Source organism: Oncorhynchus mykiss, chromosome 4, assembly GCF_013265735.2.
Source record: "Oncorhynchus mykiss isolate Arlee chromosome 4, USDA_OmykA_1.1, whole genome shotgun sequence".
In the NCBI taxonomy this organism is placed as follows: domain Eukaryota; kingdom Metazoa; phylum Chordata; class Actinopteri; order Salmoniformes; family Salmonidae; genus Oncorhynchus; species Oncorhynchus mykiss.
Window position 1 is genome coordinate 46809948 of NC_048568.1, and position 16979 is coordinate 46826926.

General features: G+C 42.9%; 1 protein-coding gene across 1 annotated transcript in view; it reads right to left on the reverse strand.

Moving 5' to 3' along the window:
• LOC118964506 (hormonally up-regulated neu tumor-associated kinase-like) overlaps positions 1-16979 on the reverse strand; it is a 33432-nt gene that overhangs the window by 4836 nt on the left and 11617 nt on the right. Inside the window, exons 4-6 of the mRNA XM_036976491.1 lie at positions 12589-12682; positions 6501-6639; positions 935-1062 (exon numbers count right to left, since the gene is read on the reverse strand). Coding sequence (XP_036832386.1) covers positions 935-1062; positions 6501-6639; positions 12589-12682 — 361 coding nt within the window. The remainder of the gene's footprint in view (positions 1-934; positions 1063-6500; positions 6640-12588; positions 12683-16979) is intronic.

The following is a 16979-nucleotide window of genomic DNA, read 5'->3' on the forward strand; positions in this document are numbered from 1 at the left end:
TCATTATCACCACGGTAACACAAGCTCTGTTTGTTGTGCTGACAAGGCTGTGTGAGGTGGGTAGTGTTTGTGTGTGTGTGTGTGTGTGTATATGCGTGTGTGTGTGTGTGTGTGTGTGTGTGTGTGTGTGTGTGTGTGTGTGTGTGTGTGTGTGTGTGTCTGTGTGTGTGTGTGTGTGTGTGTCTGTGTGTGTGTGTATATGCGTGTGTGTGTGTGTGTGTGTGTGTGTGTGTCTGTGTGTGTGTGTGTGTGTGTGTGTGTATATGCGTGTGTGTGTGTGTGTGTGTGTGTGTATATGCGAGTGTGTGTGTGTGTGTGTGTGTGTGTGTCTGTGTGTGTGTGTGTGTGTGTGTGTGTATATGCGTGTGTGTGTGTGTGTGTGTGTGTGTATATGCGTGTGTGTGTGTGTGTGTGTGTGTGTGTGTCTGTGTGTGTGTGTGTGTGTGTGTGTGTATATGCGTGTGTGTGTGTGTGTGTGTGTGTATATGCGTGTGTGTGTGTGTGTGTGTGTGTGTGTGTGTGTGTGTGTGTGTGTGTGTGTGTGTGTGTGTCTGTGTGTGTGTGTGTGTGTGTGTCTGTGTGTGTGTGTATATGCGTGTGTGTGTGTGTGTGTGTGTGTGTGTGTCTGTGTGTGTGTGTGTGTGTGTGTGTGTATATGCGTGTGTGTGTGTGTGTGTGTGTGTGTATATGCGTGTGTGTGTGTGTGTGTGTGTGTGTGTGTGTGTGTGTGTGTGTGTGTCTGTGTGTCTGTGTGTGTGTGTGTCTGTGTGTGTGTGTGTGTGTGTGTCTGTGTGTGTGTGTGTGTGTGTGTGTGTGTGTGTGTGTGTGTGTGTGTGTGTGTGTGTGTGTGTGTGTGTGTGTGTATATGCGTGTGTGTGTGTGTGTGTGTGTGTGTGTGTGTGTGTGTGTGTGTGTGTGTGTGTGTGTGTGGTACCTTTGCTGATATCATTGGGTATGGTTCCTATCTCTCCATTGACCATCTTCTGATGCAGCTGTTTGATGTTGAACGGCTCAACAGTGAAAGGCAACGTCCCAGTCAGCATGGCAAACATACTGACCCCCCTAAAAAACACACAACACATAACATTCTAGTACTGACCCCCTAAATAACACACAACACATAACATTCTAGTACTGACCCCCTAAATAACACACAACACATAACATTCTAGTACTGACCCCCCTAAATAACACACAACACATAACATTCTAGTACTGACCCCACTAAATAACACACAACACATAACATTCTAGTACTGACCCCCCTAAATAACACACAACACATAACATTCTAGTACTGACCCCCTAAATAACATATAACATTCTAGTACTGACCCCCTAAATAACATATAACATTCTAGTACTGACCCCCCTAAATAACACACAACACATAACATTCTAGTACTGACCCCACTAAATAACACACAACACATAACATTCTAGTACTGACCCCCCTAAATAACACACAACACATAACATTCTAGTACTGACCCCCTAAATAACATATAACATTCTAGTACTGACCCCCCTAAATAACATATAACACATAACATTCTAGTACTGACCCCCCTAAATAACACACAACACATAACATTCTATTACTGACCCCCTAAATAACATATAACATTCTAGTACTGACCCCCTAAATAACACACAACACATAACATTCTAGTACTGACCCCCTAAATAACACACAACACATAACATTCTAGTACTGACCCCACTAAATAACACACAACACATAACATTCTAGTACTGACCCCCCTAAATAACACACAACACATAACATTCTAGTACTGACCCCCCTAAATAACACACAACACATAACATTCTAGTACTGACCTCCTAAATAACACACAACACATAACATTCTAGTACTGACCCCCCTAAATAACACACAACACATAACATTCTAGTACTGACCCCCTAAATAACATATAACATTCTAGTACTGACCCCCTAAATAACATATAACATTCTAGTACTGACCCCCTAAATAACACATAACATTCTGGCACTGACCCCCCTAAATAACATATAACATTCTAGTACTGACCCCCCTAAATAACATATAACATTCTAGTACTGACCCCCTAAATAACATATACCATTCTAGCACTGACCCCTTAAATAACATATACCATTCTAGTACTGACCCCCCTAAATAACACACAACACATAACATTCTAGTACTGACCCCCTAAATAACATATACCATTCTAGTACTGACCCCCTAAATACCATATACCATTCTAGTACTGACCCACTAAATAACATACAACACATAACATTCTAGTACTGACCCCCTAAATAACAGACAACACATAACATTCTAGTACTGACCCCCTAAATAACACACAACACATAACATTCTAGTACTGACCCCCCTAAATAACAGACAACACATAACATTCTAGTACTGACTCCCCTAAATAACACACAACACATAACATTCTAGTACTAACCCGCTAAATAACATATAACATTCTAGTACTGACCCCTTAAATAACAGACAACACATAACATTCTAGTACTGACCCCCTAAATAACATATAACATTCTAGTACTGACCCCGTAAATAACAGACAACACATAACATTCTAGTACTGACCCCCCTAAATAACACACAATACATAACATTCTAGTACTGACCCACTAAATAACACATTACAGATAACACATAACATTCTAGCACTGACCCACTAAATAACACATTACAGATAACACATAACATTCTAGCACTGACCCCCTAAATAACAGACAACACATAACATTCTAGCACTGACCCCCTAAATAACAGACAACACATAACATTCTAGTACTGACCCCCTAAATAACAGACAACACATAACATTCTAGTACTGACCCCCTAAATAACAGACAACACATAACATTCTAGCACTGACCCCCTAAATAACAGACAACACATAACATTCTAGTACTGACCCCCTAAATAACACACAACACATAACATTCTAGTACTGACCCCCCTAAATAACAGACAACACATAACATTCTAGTGCTGACCCACTAAATAACATATAACATTCTAGTACTGACCCCCTAAATAACAGACAACACATAACATTCTAGTGCTGACCCACTAAATAACATATAACATTCTAGTTCTGACCCCCCTAAATAACATATAACATTCTAGAACTGACCCCCTAAATAACATATAACATTCTAGTACTGACCCCCCTAAATAACATATAACACATAACATTCTAGTACTGACCCCCCTAAATAACACACAACACATAACATTCTATTACTGACCCCCTAAATAACATATAACATTCTAGTACTGACCCCCCTAAATAACATAAAACACATAACATTCTAGTACTGACCCCCCTAAATAACATACAATACATAACATTCTACTACTGACCCCCTAAATAACATATAACATTCTAGTACTGACCCCCTAAATAACACACAACACATAACATTCTAGTACTGACCCCCCTAAATAACATACAACACATAACATTCTAGTACTGACCCCCTAAATAACACACAACACATAACATTCTAGTACTGACCCACTAAATAACATACAACACATAACATTCTAGTACTGACCCCCCTAAATAACACACAACACATAACATTCTAGTACTGACCCCCCTAAATAACACATTACAGATAACATTCTAGTACTGGCCCCCTAAATAACATACAACACATAACATTCTAGTACTGACCCCCTAAATAACACACAACACATAATGTTCTAGTACTGACCCCCCTAAATAACACACAACACATAACATTCTAGTACTGACCCCCTAAATAACACACAACACATAACATTCTAGTACTGACCCCCCTAAATAACACACAACACATAACATTCTAGTACTGACCCCCTAAATAACATATAACATTCTAGTACTGACCCCCTAATTTTTTTTATTTTTTTTATTTTATTTCACCTTTATTTAACCAGGTAGGCAAGTCGAGAACAAGTTCTCATTTACAATTGCGACCTGGCCAAGATAAAGCAAAGCAGTTCGACACATATAACGACACAGAGTTACACATGGAGTAAAACAAACATACAGTCAATAATACAGTATAAACAAGTCTATATACGATGTGAGCAAATGAGGTGAGATAAGGGAGGTAAAGGCAAAAAGGCCATGGTGGCAAAGTAGATACAATATAGCAAGTAAAACACTGGAATGGTAGATTTGCAATGGGAGAATGTGCAAAGTAGAAATAAAAATAATGGGGGTGCAAAGGAGCAAAATAAATAAATAAATTAAATACAGTAGGGAAAGAGGTAGTTGTTTGGGCTAAATTATAGGTGGGCTGTGTACAGGTGCAGTAATCTGTGAGCTGCTCTGACAGTTGGTGCTTAAAGCTAGTGAGGGAGATAAGTGTTTCCAGTTTCAGAGATTTTTGTAGTTCATTCCAGTCATTGGCAGCAGAGAACTGGAAGGAGAGGCGGCCAAAGAGAGAATTGGTTTTGGGGGTGACTAGAGAGATATACCTGCTGGAGCGTGTGCTACAGGTGGGAGATGCAATGGTGACCAGCGAGCTGAGATAAGGGGGGACTTTACCTAGCAGGGTCTTGTTGATGACATGAGGCCAGTGGGTTTGGCGACGAGTATGAAGCGAGGGCCAGCCAACGAGAGGGTACAGGTCGCAATGGTGGGTAGTATATGGGGCTTTGGTCACAAAACGGATTGCACTGTGATAGACTGCATCCAATTTGTTGAGTAGGGTATTGGAGGCTACTTTGTAAATGACATCGCCAAAGTCGAGGATTGGTAGGATGGTCAGTTTTACAAGGGTATGTTTGGCAGCATGAGTGAAGGATGCTTTGTTGCGAAATAGGAAGCCAATTCTAGATTTAACTTTGGATTGGAGATGTTTGATATGGGTCTGGAAGGAGAGTTTACAGTCTAACCAGACACCTAAGTATTTGTAGTTGTCCACGTATTCTAAGTCAGAGCCGTCCAGAGTAGTAATGTTGGACAGGCGGGTAGGTACAGGTAGCGATCGGTTGAAGAGCATGCATTTAGTTTTACTTGTATTTAAGAGCAATTGGAGGCCACGGAAGGAGAGTTGTATGGCATTGAAGCTTGCCTGGAGGGTTGTTAACACAGTGTCCAAAGAAGGGCCAGAAGTATACAGAATGGTGTCGTCTGCGTAGAGGTGGATCAGAGACTCACCAGCAGCAAGAGCGACCTCATTGATGTATACAGAGAAGAGATACTATACTTGAACCCTGTGGCACCCCCATAGAGACTGCCAGAGGTCCGGACAGCAGACCCTCCGATTTGACACACTGAACTCTATCAGAGAAGTAGTTGGTGAACCAGGCGAGGCAATCACTTGAGAAACCAAGGCTGTCGAGTCTGCCGATGAGGATGTGGTGATTGACAGAGTCGAAAGCCTTGGCCAGATCAATGAATACGGCTGCACAGTAATGTTTCTTATCGATGGCGGTTAAGATATCATTTAGGACCTTGAGCGTGGCTGAGGTGCACCTATGACCAGCTCTGAAACCAGATTGCATAGCAGAGAAGGTATGGTGAGATTCGAAATGGTCGGTAATCTGTTTGTTGACTTGGCTTTCGAAGACCTTAGAAAGGCATGGTAGGATAGATATAGGTCTGTAGCAATTTGGGTCAAGAGTGTCACCCCCTTTGAAGAGGGGGATGACCGCAGCTGCTTTCCAATCTTTGGGAATCTCAGACGACACGAAAGAGAGGTTGAACAGGCTAGTAATAGGGGTGGCAACAATTTTGGCAGATAATTTTAGAAAGAAAGGGTCCAGATTGTCTAGCCCGGCTGATTTGTAGGGGTCCAGATTTTGCAGCTCATTCAGAACATCAGCTGAGCAGATTTGGGAGAAGGAGAAATGGGCGAGTTGTTGTTATGTGTTGTAAATAACATAACATTCTAGTACTGACCCCCTAAATAACATATAACATTCTAGTACTGACGACATAGTAACATTCATCAACATACTGTACAACACGTGACATACAACACGTGACATACAACACGTGACATTCAACACGTGACATACAACACGTGACATACAACACGTGACATACAACACGTGACATAAAACACGTGACATAAAACACGTGACATACAACACGTTACATACAACACGTGACATACAACACGTGACATACAACACGTGACATACAACACGTGACATACAACACGTGACATAAAACACGTGACATGAAACACGTGACATACAACACGTGACATACAACACGTGACATGAAACACGTGACATGAAACACGTGACATACAACACGTGACATACAACACGTGACATGAAACACGTGACATGAAACACGTGACATACAACACGTGACATACAACATGTGACATGCAACATGTGACATACAACATGTGACATACAACACGTGACATACAACACGTGACATACAACACGTGACATACAACATGTGACATACAACACGTAACATATAGCATGTGACATAGAACACATTACTCACACGGACCAGACGTCGACCTTGGGTCCATACTTGCTGTGGGCGAGTAGCTCAGGCGCGGCATAGGCTGGGCTTCCACACTGGGTGTTCAGCAGCTCAGCAGACTCTCTCTCTACCTTCAGAGTGTTGCTGAGACCGAAGTCTACACACATGCAGATACACACGCACGCACGCACGCACACACACACACACACAAGCACGCACACACACACACACACACACAAACACGCACTGTAAACACAGCGGTAGTCAACTGGTTCCCCTGAGATGGTTAATCCAGCCATAAACTCAACCCACAACCATTGTAACCATAGTAACCATTGTAAACATAGTAACCCCTTCACCTTAACTCTGGCCCTAACCATCTCAACATGCCTCATTTACCAGTGTGTCTGTGTGTGTGTGTTTTTGTATGTGTGTACTTGTGTGTGTCCCTCCAGTTGTTTAATGTCCCATACAGAGACACTGTGCCTGTCCAGAGTGGTCTCCATGACAGCTGGTCGGAACACCACTGACCCAGAGTGGTCTCCATGACAGTTGGTCGGAACACCACTGACCCACAGTGGTCTCTATGACAGCTGGTCGGAACACCACTGACCCAGAGTGGTCTCCATGACAGCTGGTCGGAACACCACTGACCCAGAGTGGTCTCCATGACAGCTGGTCGGAACACCCCTGACCCAGAGTGGTCTCCATGACAGCTGGTCGGAACACCACTGACCCAGAGTGGTCTCCATGACAGCTGGTCGGAACACCACTGACCCAGAGTGGTCTCCATGACAGCTGGTCGGAACACCACTGACCCAGAGTGGTCTCTATGACAGCTGGTCGGAACACCACTGACTCAGAGTGGTCTCCATGACAGCTGGTCGGAACACCACTGACTCAGAGTGGTCTCCATGACAGCTGGTCGGAACACCACTGACCCAGAGTGGTCTCCATGACAGCTGGTCGGAACACCACTGACTCAGAGTGGTCTCCATGTCAGCTGGTCGGAACACCACTGACCCAGAGTGGTCTCCATGACAACTGGTTATATAGCATTCTAGTACTGACCCCCTGAAATAACATATAATTTATAACATACAACATGTTAAGCAGCATGGCAAACATCCTCACAGCCCTAAGATATTATAACACAGAATCAGCGTACTGATGTACTGATATTACTACATAGTAACAGGAACCCCCGCCACACTCTTCCCTCTCTCCCTGGCCTGTCTCCCCCTGTCTGGTACAGGTACCCCTGCCACACTCCTCCCTCTCTCCCTGGCCTGTATCCCCCTGTCTGGTACAGGTACCCCCACCACACTCCTTCCTCTCTCCCTGGCCTGTCTCCCCCTGTCTGGTACAGGTACCCCTGCCACACTCCTCCCTCTCTCCCTGGCCTGTCTCCCCCTGTCTGGTACAGGTACCCCCGCCACACTCCCCCCTCTCTCCCGAGCTTGCGTTCTCCTCCAGCACACATGCACTTACACACACACCGCAGACTTTGGACTGATCTGAATGTTATGTAGGCTAACTTGTGAAGCTTATTATGTGAGCTTACTCAGAAACTTTTTAATTAACTAGTATAGGCTTACTATTTATTTATTTTATCTCAGACTTTTATAGCCTACTGGACTCAGAGAGAGCTACTCTCTCAAGTTATTTCACTGAAGCGAATGACTCTTTGGCTAGTCGTTATATTTATTTATTGGGCTTTGTGCTATTTTCTGTATGACTCCTGCGTGTTTTGTTGACTATGAACTTGCTGTTTACCCAACCGTGGGGCAGACGATGTTTGTTCCCACACTCAGGACTCTGAGTCTCTATTGGTTACACTGAGTCTTGGCTTCCCATCCTATTCTAACCTCCTCTCACAGGCTTGGTATTTATGCTACCTGATGAAATTGCTGTACAAAATGATCTTGTTGCCATCTGATGCACATTCAGAGCTCTCCCTGTCCTCTGCTGTGCCCTGATTATATTACTGCTGATGATATCTGGAAATGTGCATATACACCCTGGCCCATCTACTGCTGCTAGACCCAATCTTGACTGGTGCATGTACACCCTGGCCCATCTACTGCTGCTAGACCCAATCCCGACTGTTCTGATGTCTGTTTCACTGAAATCTGCTCTCGTAAATGCCTGGGATTTTTCTGCACGTTAACACTAGACATTTATTACCAAAAATGTATCATTTGAAAGTGTGGGTTAACAGATCTATTTAGGGGGGTCAGTACTAGAATGATATATGTTATTTAGGGGTCAGTATTAACCTTTCTGGTTTTAACTTTTTTTTCGGCAAGACAGATCTTCCAAAGGTGGTGGAGTGGCAATCTTTACCAAGGATCACCTTCAGTGCTCTGTTGTATCCACCAAGTCTGTCCCCAAACAATCTGATATGCTGGTTTTAAGCATTGAACTTTCAAATATCTCTTTGTTGACTGTTGCTGGGTGCTATTGTCCTTCATCGGCACCGGCCTGTACACTACCTGCCCTAAGCTCTCTCCTGGCCCCGTACACTAAGTCTGAATCTGTCCTGCTAGGTGACCTAAACTGGGACATGCTTAAACCACCTGACCAAGTCCTAAAGCAATGTGACTCCCTAAATACTTCTCAGATTATCACCAATCCCACAAGGTATGACTCCAAACACCCAGAAAAGGCTACTCTTCTTGATGTCACCCTCACAAATAATCCTGATATGTATCAGTCTGGTGTTTTCTGTAATGACCTTAGTGATCACTGTTTTACAGCCTGTGTTCATAATGGCTGCTCAGTGAAACGACCTGTCCTGATTTGTCATAGACGCTTGTTAAAAAACTTAAATGAGAAAGCCTTCCTTCATGAACTGGCCTCTGTAAACTGGTACAGAATCAGCTAGATCCAAGGTCTCTGTCGAAGACGCTTGGTCCTTTATTTTCGATATTTTCAGTGGTATTGCCAACAAACACGCCCCCGTAAAGAAAATTAAAATGAAAAATAGGTTTAGCCCCTGGTTCGACTGTGATCTGGCAGAGTTACTCCACCTCAAGAATTGCATTTGGCGAAACACACTCAGGATGACTGGCTCTCGTTCAGTCAAATGAGACATAAGTGCACTCAGGCTATCCAGAAGGCAAAATTTAGTTACTTTAAGGAGCAGTTCTCTCTCTGTGGGTTTAACCTCAATAAGTTCTGGAAGACAGTTAAAGACCTGGAGAATAAACCCTCCTCCTCACAGCTGCCCATGTCCCTTAATGTTGATGATGTGGTTGTTATTGACAAGAAGCACATGGCTGAGCTCTTTAATCACCACTTCATTAAGTCAGGATTCCTATTTGACTCAGTCATGCCTCCTTGCTGTCCAATATTTCCTCATCTCACACCCCTTAAAATGCGACAATCCCCGATGCTTCTTCCTCTTTTCCCCTGCCCCACTACAAAGTTTCTCCCTGCAGGAAGTCACTGAGTCTGAGGTGCTAAAGGAGATCCTTAAACTTGATAATAAAAAACAATTTGGGTCAGATTGTTTAGATACTTTCTTCTCTAAGGTTGGTGTTTTCCAACCTGGGGCAGCAGGTTGCTAGATCGAATCCCCAATGTAAAAACCTGTCATTCTACCCCTGAACAAGGAAGTTAACCCGCTGCTCCTAGGCCGTCATTATGGACATTATGATGAAGAATTTGTTCTTAACTGACTTTCCTAGTTAATTAAAGGTTCAAATTAAAATAAAAGGTTGCAGCCCCTATCATCACCGAGCTTATCTCTGACCTGTCTCTCCTCTCTGGGGAGGTTCCAATAGCCACGGTTAGTCCTTTATTTAAAGGGGGAGATCAAGCTGATCCTAACTGTTTTAGGCCAATTTCTATTTTGCCCTGCTTATCAAAAAGTGTTCAAAGAACTTGTCAATACCCAACTGACTGTCTTTCTTGATGTCTATAGTATTCTCTCTGGTATGCAATCTGGTTTCCGCTCAGGTTATGGATGTGTCACCGCAACCTTATAGGTCCTCAATGATGTCACCATTGCCCTTAATTCTAAGCAATTTTGTGCTGCTATTTTTTTTGACATGGCCAAAGCTTTTGATACGGTAGACCATTCCATTCTTGTGGGCCGGCTAAGGAGTATTGGTGTCTCTGAGGGGTCTTTGGCCTGGTTTGCTAACTACCTCTCTCAAAGACTGCAGTGCATAAAGTCAGAACATCTGTTGTCTCAGCCACTGCCTGTCACCATGGGAGTACCCCAAGGCTCGATCCTAGGCCCCACACTCTTCTTAATTTACATCAACAACATAGCTCAGGCAGTAGGAAGTTCTCTCATCCATTTATATGCAGATGATACAGTATTGTACTCAACTGGCCCCTCCCCGGATTTTGCATTAAATGCTCTACAACAAATCTTTCTTAGTGTCCAACAGGTTTTCTCTGCCCTTAACCCTGTTCTGAACACCTCCAAAACAAAGGTCATGTGTTTCAGTAAGAAGAATGCCCCTCTCCCCACCGGTGTTATTACTACCTCTGAGGGTTTAGAGCTTGAGGTAGTCATGTCATACAAGTACTTGGAATATGGCTAGATGGTAAACTGTCCTTCTCTCAGCACATATCAAAGCTGCAGGCTAAGTTTAAATCTAGACTTGGTTTCCTCTATGGTAATCGGTCCTCTTTCACCCCAGCTGCCAAACGGACCCTGATTCAGATGACCATCCTACCCATACTAGATTACGGAGACATCATTTATAGATCAGCAGGTAAGGGTGCTCTCGAGTGATTATATCTTCTTTACCATTCTGACATCAGATTTGCCACCAATGCTCCTTATAATACACATCACTGCACTCTACACTCCTCTGTAAACTGGTTGTCTCTGTATACCCGTTGCAAGTCCCACTGGTTGATGCTTATTTATAAAACACTCTTAGGCATCACTCACCCCTCTCTGAGATATGTACTGCAGCCCTCATCCTCCACAAAAAAACACTCAAACTGGACAGTTTTATCTCCATCTCTTCATTCAAAGATTCAATCATGGACATTCTTACTGACAGTTGTTGCTGCTTCGCGTGATGTATTGTTGTCTCTACCTTCTTAGCCTTTGTGCTGTTGTCTGTGCCCAATAATGTTTGTACCTGTCACACCCTGATCTGTTTCACCTGTCTTTGTGCTTGTCTCCACCCCCCTTCAGGTTTCGCCCATCATCCCCATTATACCCAGTACATTTATAACTGTGTTCTCTGTTTGTCGGCTGCCAGTTTGTCTTGTCTCGTTAAGCCTACCAGCATGTTTTTCCCTGCTCCTGTTTTTCCTCTGTTTTCTAGCCCTTCCGGTTCTGACCTTAGCCTGCCCTGACACTGAGCCCGCCTGCCTGACCATTCAGCCTGCCCTGACCTCGAGCCTGCCTGCCACCCTGTACCTTTCAGACTCTGACCTGGTTAATGAACTTCTGCCTGTCCTCAACCTGCCTATTGCCTGTGCCTTGTATTTGAATAAATATCAGAGACTCGAACCATCTGCCTCCATCTGGGTCTCGCCCTGTGTCGTTATAGTACCATGTTTTGTGCTGCTACCATGTTGTGCTGCTGCCATGTTGTGTTGCTACCGTGTTGGTAGACATGGTCTCTCTTGTCGTGATGTGTGTTTTGTCCTATATTTTTTATTTTAATCCCAGCCCCCGTCCCCGCAGCATCACATGACAACACAGCATGGTAACGACACATGACATCAACACGGCAGCAACACAACATGGCAGCAGCACAACATGGTATTTTGGTAGACTATCATTATAAATAATAATTTGTAATTTACTGACTTGCCTAGTTAAATAACTTATGAGTTGGGAAAGGCTTACAACAAAATAATTAAAAACGATGCCCTATTACCATAGAGAATCAATATGTATGCTTGCGGCTTGCTAAAGCATTGTGATTGGCCGTGGTACAGTAGTTTAAAATGCATGTCTCTGGTTCAATCCCATCGCAGGGATTTCCTCATTCTTTTGTGAGCACCGAGGACGCCATTTTCCAGCGTTTTGGGGACCTTTTCAAATATCACTGTCTGTCTTTAGGGATCAGCCTGGCTACATGCATGTACAATATAATGCACATCTAGATATATCCATACGTACCAACAATCTTGATGTTGTTGTGTTCATCCAGGAGGAAGTTCTCAATCTTCAGATCCCTGCAGACAAAGTAAAACACAAGAGAGACCACCGATCTCTAACACTCCGGAGCTGCAGTCAGGAGACAAAGAGGCCCTAGAACCTGCCTTAGTTAAATTACTGGGATAAGAAGTCAGGAGACAAAGAGGCCCTAGAACCCGCCTTAGTTAAATTACTGGAATATGACTGCTCTCATATGTTTCTGTCTTTACCAGTTATATTAAATGGGGCTATCTTGGTAACTGCTCACAGGGAAAGAGAGACAGACAGAGACAGACAGACAGAGAGAGACGGAGACAGACAGAGAGACAGACAGAGAGACAGACAGAGAGACAGACACAGAGAGAGAGAGAGAGAGAGAGAGAGAGAGAGAGAGAGAGAGAGACAGACCGAGACAGAGAGACAGAGAGAGACAGAGAGAGAGAGAGAGACACACAGAGACAGAGAGAGAGAGACACAGAGAGAGAGACAGAGGCAGAGAGACAGAGAGACAGAGAGAGAGACAGAGAGAGAGAGAGAAACACAGAGAGAAAGAGAGCGAGACAGACAGACAGAGAGAGAGAGAGATACACACACAGAGACAGAGAGAGAGGGAGAGCAACCTTGGGAAAATCCTCTGCATTATCATTAGCAGCACTCTTGTACATTTCCTCAGTGAAAACAATGTACTGAGCAAATTGTCTTTTTACCAAATGATCGTACGACAGACCACGTATTCACCCTGCACACCCTAATTGACAAACAAACAAACCAAAACGAAGGCAAAGTCTTCTCATGCTTTGTTGATTTATCCTTATCTCAGTTCACTGGTCACGATGACAACACCCACCCGTAGCACGCGCTCCAGCAGGTGTATCTCACTGATCATCCCTAAAGCCTCATTTGGCCGCTTTTCCTTCCAGTTCTCTGCTGCCTGTGACTGGAACGAATTGCAAAAAATTGCTGAAGTTGGAGACTTTTATCTCCCTCACCAACTTCAAACATCTGCTATCTGAGCAGCTAACCGATCGCTGCAGCAGTACATAGTCCATCGGTAAATAGCCCACCCAATTTACCTACCTCATCCCCATGCTGTTTTTATTTATTTACTTTTCTGCTCTTTTGCACACCAGTATCTCTACCTGCACATGACCATCTGATCATTTATCACCCCAGTGTTAATCTGCAAAATTGTAATTATTCGCCTACCTCCTCATGCCTTTTGCTCACATTGTATATAGACTCTCTTTTTTTCTTTTTTTCTACTGTGTTATTGACTTGTTTATTGTTTACTCCATGTGTAACTCTGTGTTGTTGTCTGTTCACGCTGCTATGCTTTATCTTGGCCAGGTCGCAGTTGTAAATGAGAACTTGTTCTCAACTAGCCTACCTGGTTAAATAAAGGTGTTCTCAACTAGCCAACCTGGTTAAATAAAGGTGTTCTCAACTAGCCAACCTGGTTAAATAAAGGTGTTCTCAACTAGCCTACCTGGTTAAATAAAGGTGTTCTCAACTAGCCTACCTGGTTAAATAAAGGTGTTCTCAACTAGCCTACCTGGTTAAATAAAGGTGTTCTCAACTAGCCTACCTGGTTAAATAAAGGTGTTCTCAACTAGCCAACCTGGTTAAATAAAGGTGTTCTCAACTAGCCTACCTGGTTAAATAAAGGTGTTCTCAACTAGCCAACCTGGTTAAATAAAGGTGTTCTCAACTAGCCTACCTGGTTAAATAAAGGTGTTCTCAACTAGCCTACCTGGTTAAATAAAGGTGTTCTCAGCTAGCCTACCTGGTTAAATAAAGGTGTTCTCAACTAGCCAACCTGGTTAAATAAAGGTGTTCTCAACTAGCCAACCTGGTTAAATAAAGGTGTTCTCAACTAGCCTACCTGGTTAAATAAAGGTGTTCTCAACTAGCCAACCTGGTTAAATAAAGGTGTTCTCAACTAGCCTACCTGGTTAAATAAAGGTGTTCTCAACTGGCCTACCTGGTTAAATAAAGGTGTTCTCAACTAGCCAACCTGGTTAAATGAAGGTGTTCTCAACTAGCCTACCTGGTTAAATAAAGGTGTTCTCAGCTAGCCTACCTGGTTAAATAAAGGTGTTCTCAACTAGCCAACCTGGTTAAATAAAGGTGTTCTCAACTAGCCTACCTGGTTAAATAAAGGTGTTCTCAACTAGCCTACCTGGTTAAATAAAGGTGTTCTCAACTAGCCAACCTGGTTAAATAAAGGTGTTCTCAACTAGCCTACCTGGTTAAATAAAGGTGTTCTCAACTAGCCTACCTGGTTAAATAAAGGTGTTCTCAACTAGCCTACCTGGTTAAATAAAGGTGTTCTCAACTAGCCTACCTGGTTAAATAAAGGTGTTCTCAACTAGCCAACCTGGTTAAATAAAGGTGTTCTCAACTAGCCTACCTGGTTAAATAAAGGTGTTCTCAACTAGCCTACCTGGTTAAATAAAGGTGTTCTCAACTAGCCTACCTGGTTAAATAAAGGTGTTCTCAACTTGCCTACCTGGTTAAATAAAGGTGTTCTTAACTAGCCTACCTGGTTAAATAAAGGTGTTCTTAACTTGCCTACCTGGTTAAATAAAGGTGTTCTTAACTTGCCTACCTGGTTAAATAAAGGTGTTCTTAACTTGCCTACCTGGTTAAATAAAGGTGTTCTCAACTAGCCTACCTGGTTAAATAAAGGTGTTCTCAACTGGCCTACCTGGTTAAATGAAGGTGTTCTCAACTAGCCTACCTGGTTAAATAAAGGTGTTCTCAACTAGCCTACCTGGTTAAATAAAGGTGTTCTCAACTAGCCAACCTGGTTAAATAAAGGTGTTCTCAACTAGCCTACCTGGTTAAATAAAGGTGTTCTCAACTGGCCTACCTGGTTAAATGAAGGTGTTCTCAACTAGCCTACCTGGTTAAATAAAGGTGTTCTCAACTAGCCTACCTGGTTAAATAAAGGTGTTCTCAACTAGCCTACCTGGTTAAATAAAGGAAAAACATACGACATAATACAATCCATGTACACAAACAACAAGTGTGTGGATAAAATAGGCAAAAAACACACATTTCTTTCCACATGGCCATGGGGTGAGACAGAGATGCAGCTTAAGCCCCACCTTCTTCAACATATATATTAACGAATTGGTGAGGGCGCTAGAACAGTCTGCAGCACCTACTAGAATCTGAAGTCAAATGTCCACTGTTTGCTGATGATCTGTTGCCTTTGACACCAACCAATGAGGGCCTACAGCAGCACCTAGATCTTCTGCACAGATTCTGTCAGACCTGGGCCCTGACAGTAAATCTCAGTTAGACCAAAATAATGGTGTTCCAAAAAAAGGTCCAGTCGCCAGGACCACCAATACAAATTCCATCTAGACACCGTTGCCCTAGAGCACACAAAAAAACTATACATACCTCGGCATAAACATCAGCGCCACAGGTAACTTCCACAAAGCTGTGAACGATCTGAGAGACAAGGCAAGAAAGGCCTTCTATGCCATCAAAAGGACCATAAAATTCAACATACCAATTAGGATCTGGCTAAAAATACTTGAATCAGTGATAGAACCCATTGCCCTTTATGGTTGTGAGGTCTGGGATCCGCTCACCAACCAAGACTTCACAAAATGGGACAAACACCAAATTGAGACTCTGCATGCCAAATTCTGCAAATACATCCTCCGTGTACAACGTAAAACACCAAATAATGTGTATCTAGTTATCAAAATCCAGAAAAGAGACATTCAATTCTACAACCACCTAAAAGGAAGCGATTCCCAAACCTTCCATAACAAAGCCATCACCTACAGAGAGATGAACCTGGAGAAGAGTCCCCTAAGCAAGCTGGTCCTAGGGCTCTGTTCACACAAACACAAACATACCCCACAGAGCCCCAGGACGGATAAACACAATTAGACCCAACCAAATCATGAGAAAACAAAAAGATAATTACTTGACACATTGGAAAGAATTAACAAAAAACAGAGCAAACTAGAATGCTATTTGGCCCTAAACAGAGAGTACACAGTGGCAGAATACTTGTCCACTGTGACTGACCCAGACTCAAGGAAAGCTTTGACTGTGTACAGACTCAGTGAGCATTTTGATAAACTCCCATATATACTGGGTGAAATACCACAGTGTGCATCACAGCAGCAAGATTTGTGACCTGTTTTCACAACAAAAAGGTCAACCAGTGAAGAATAAACACCATTGTAAATACTTTAACCATGTGTAAATAAATACTTTAACCATTTGTACATTGTTACAACACTGTATATATGCATAATATGACATTTGAAATGTCTTTATTCTTGTGGAACCTCTGTGAGTTTGAAGTTTGCTGTTCATTTTTTCTTTTCTTTTATTATTTATTA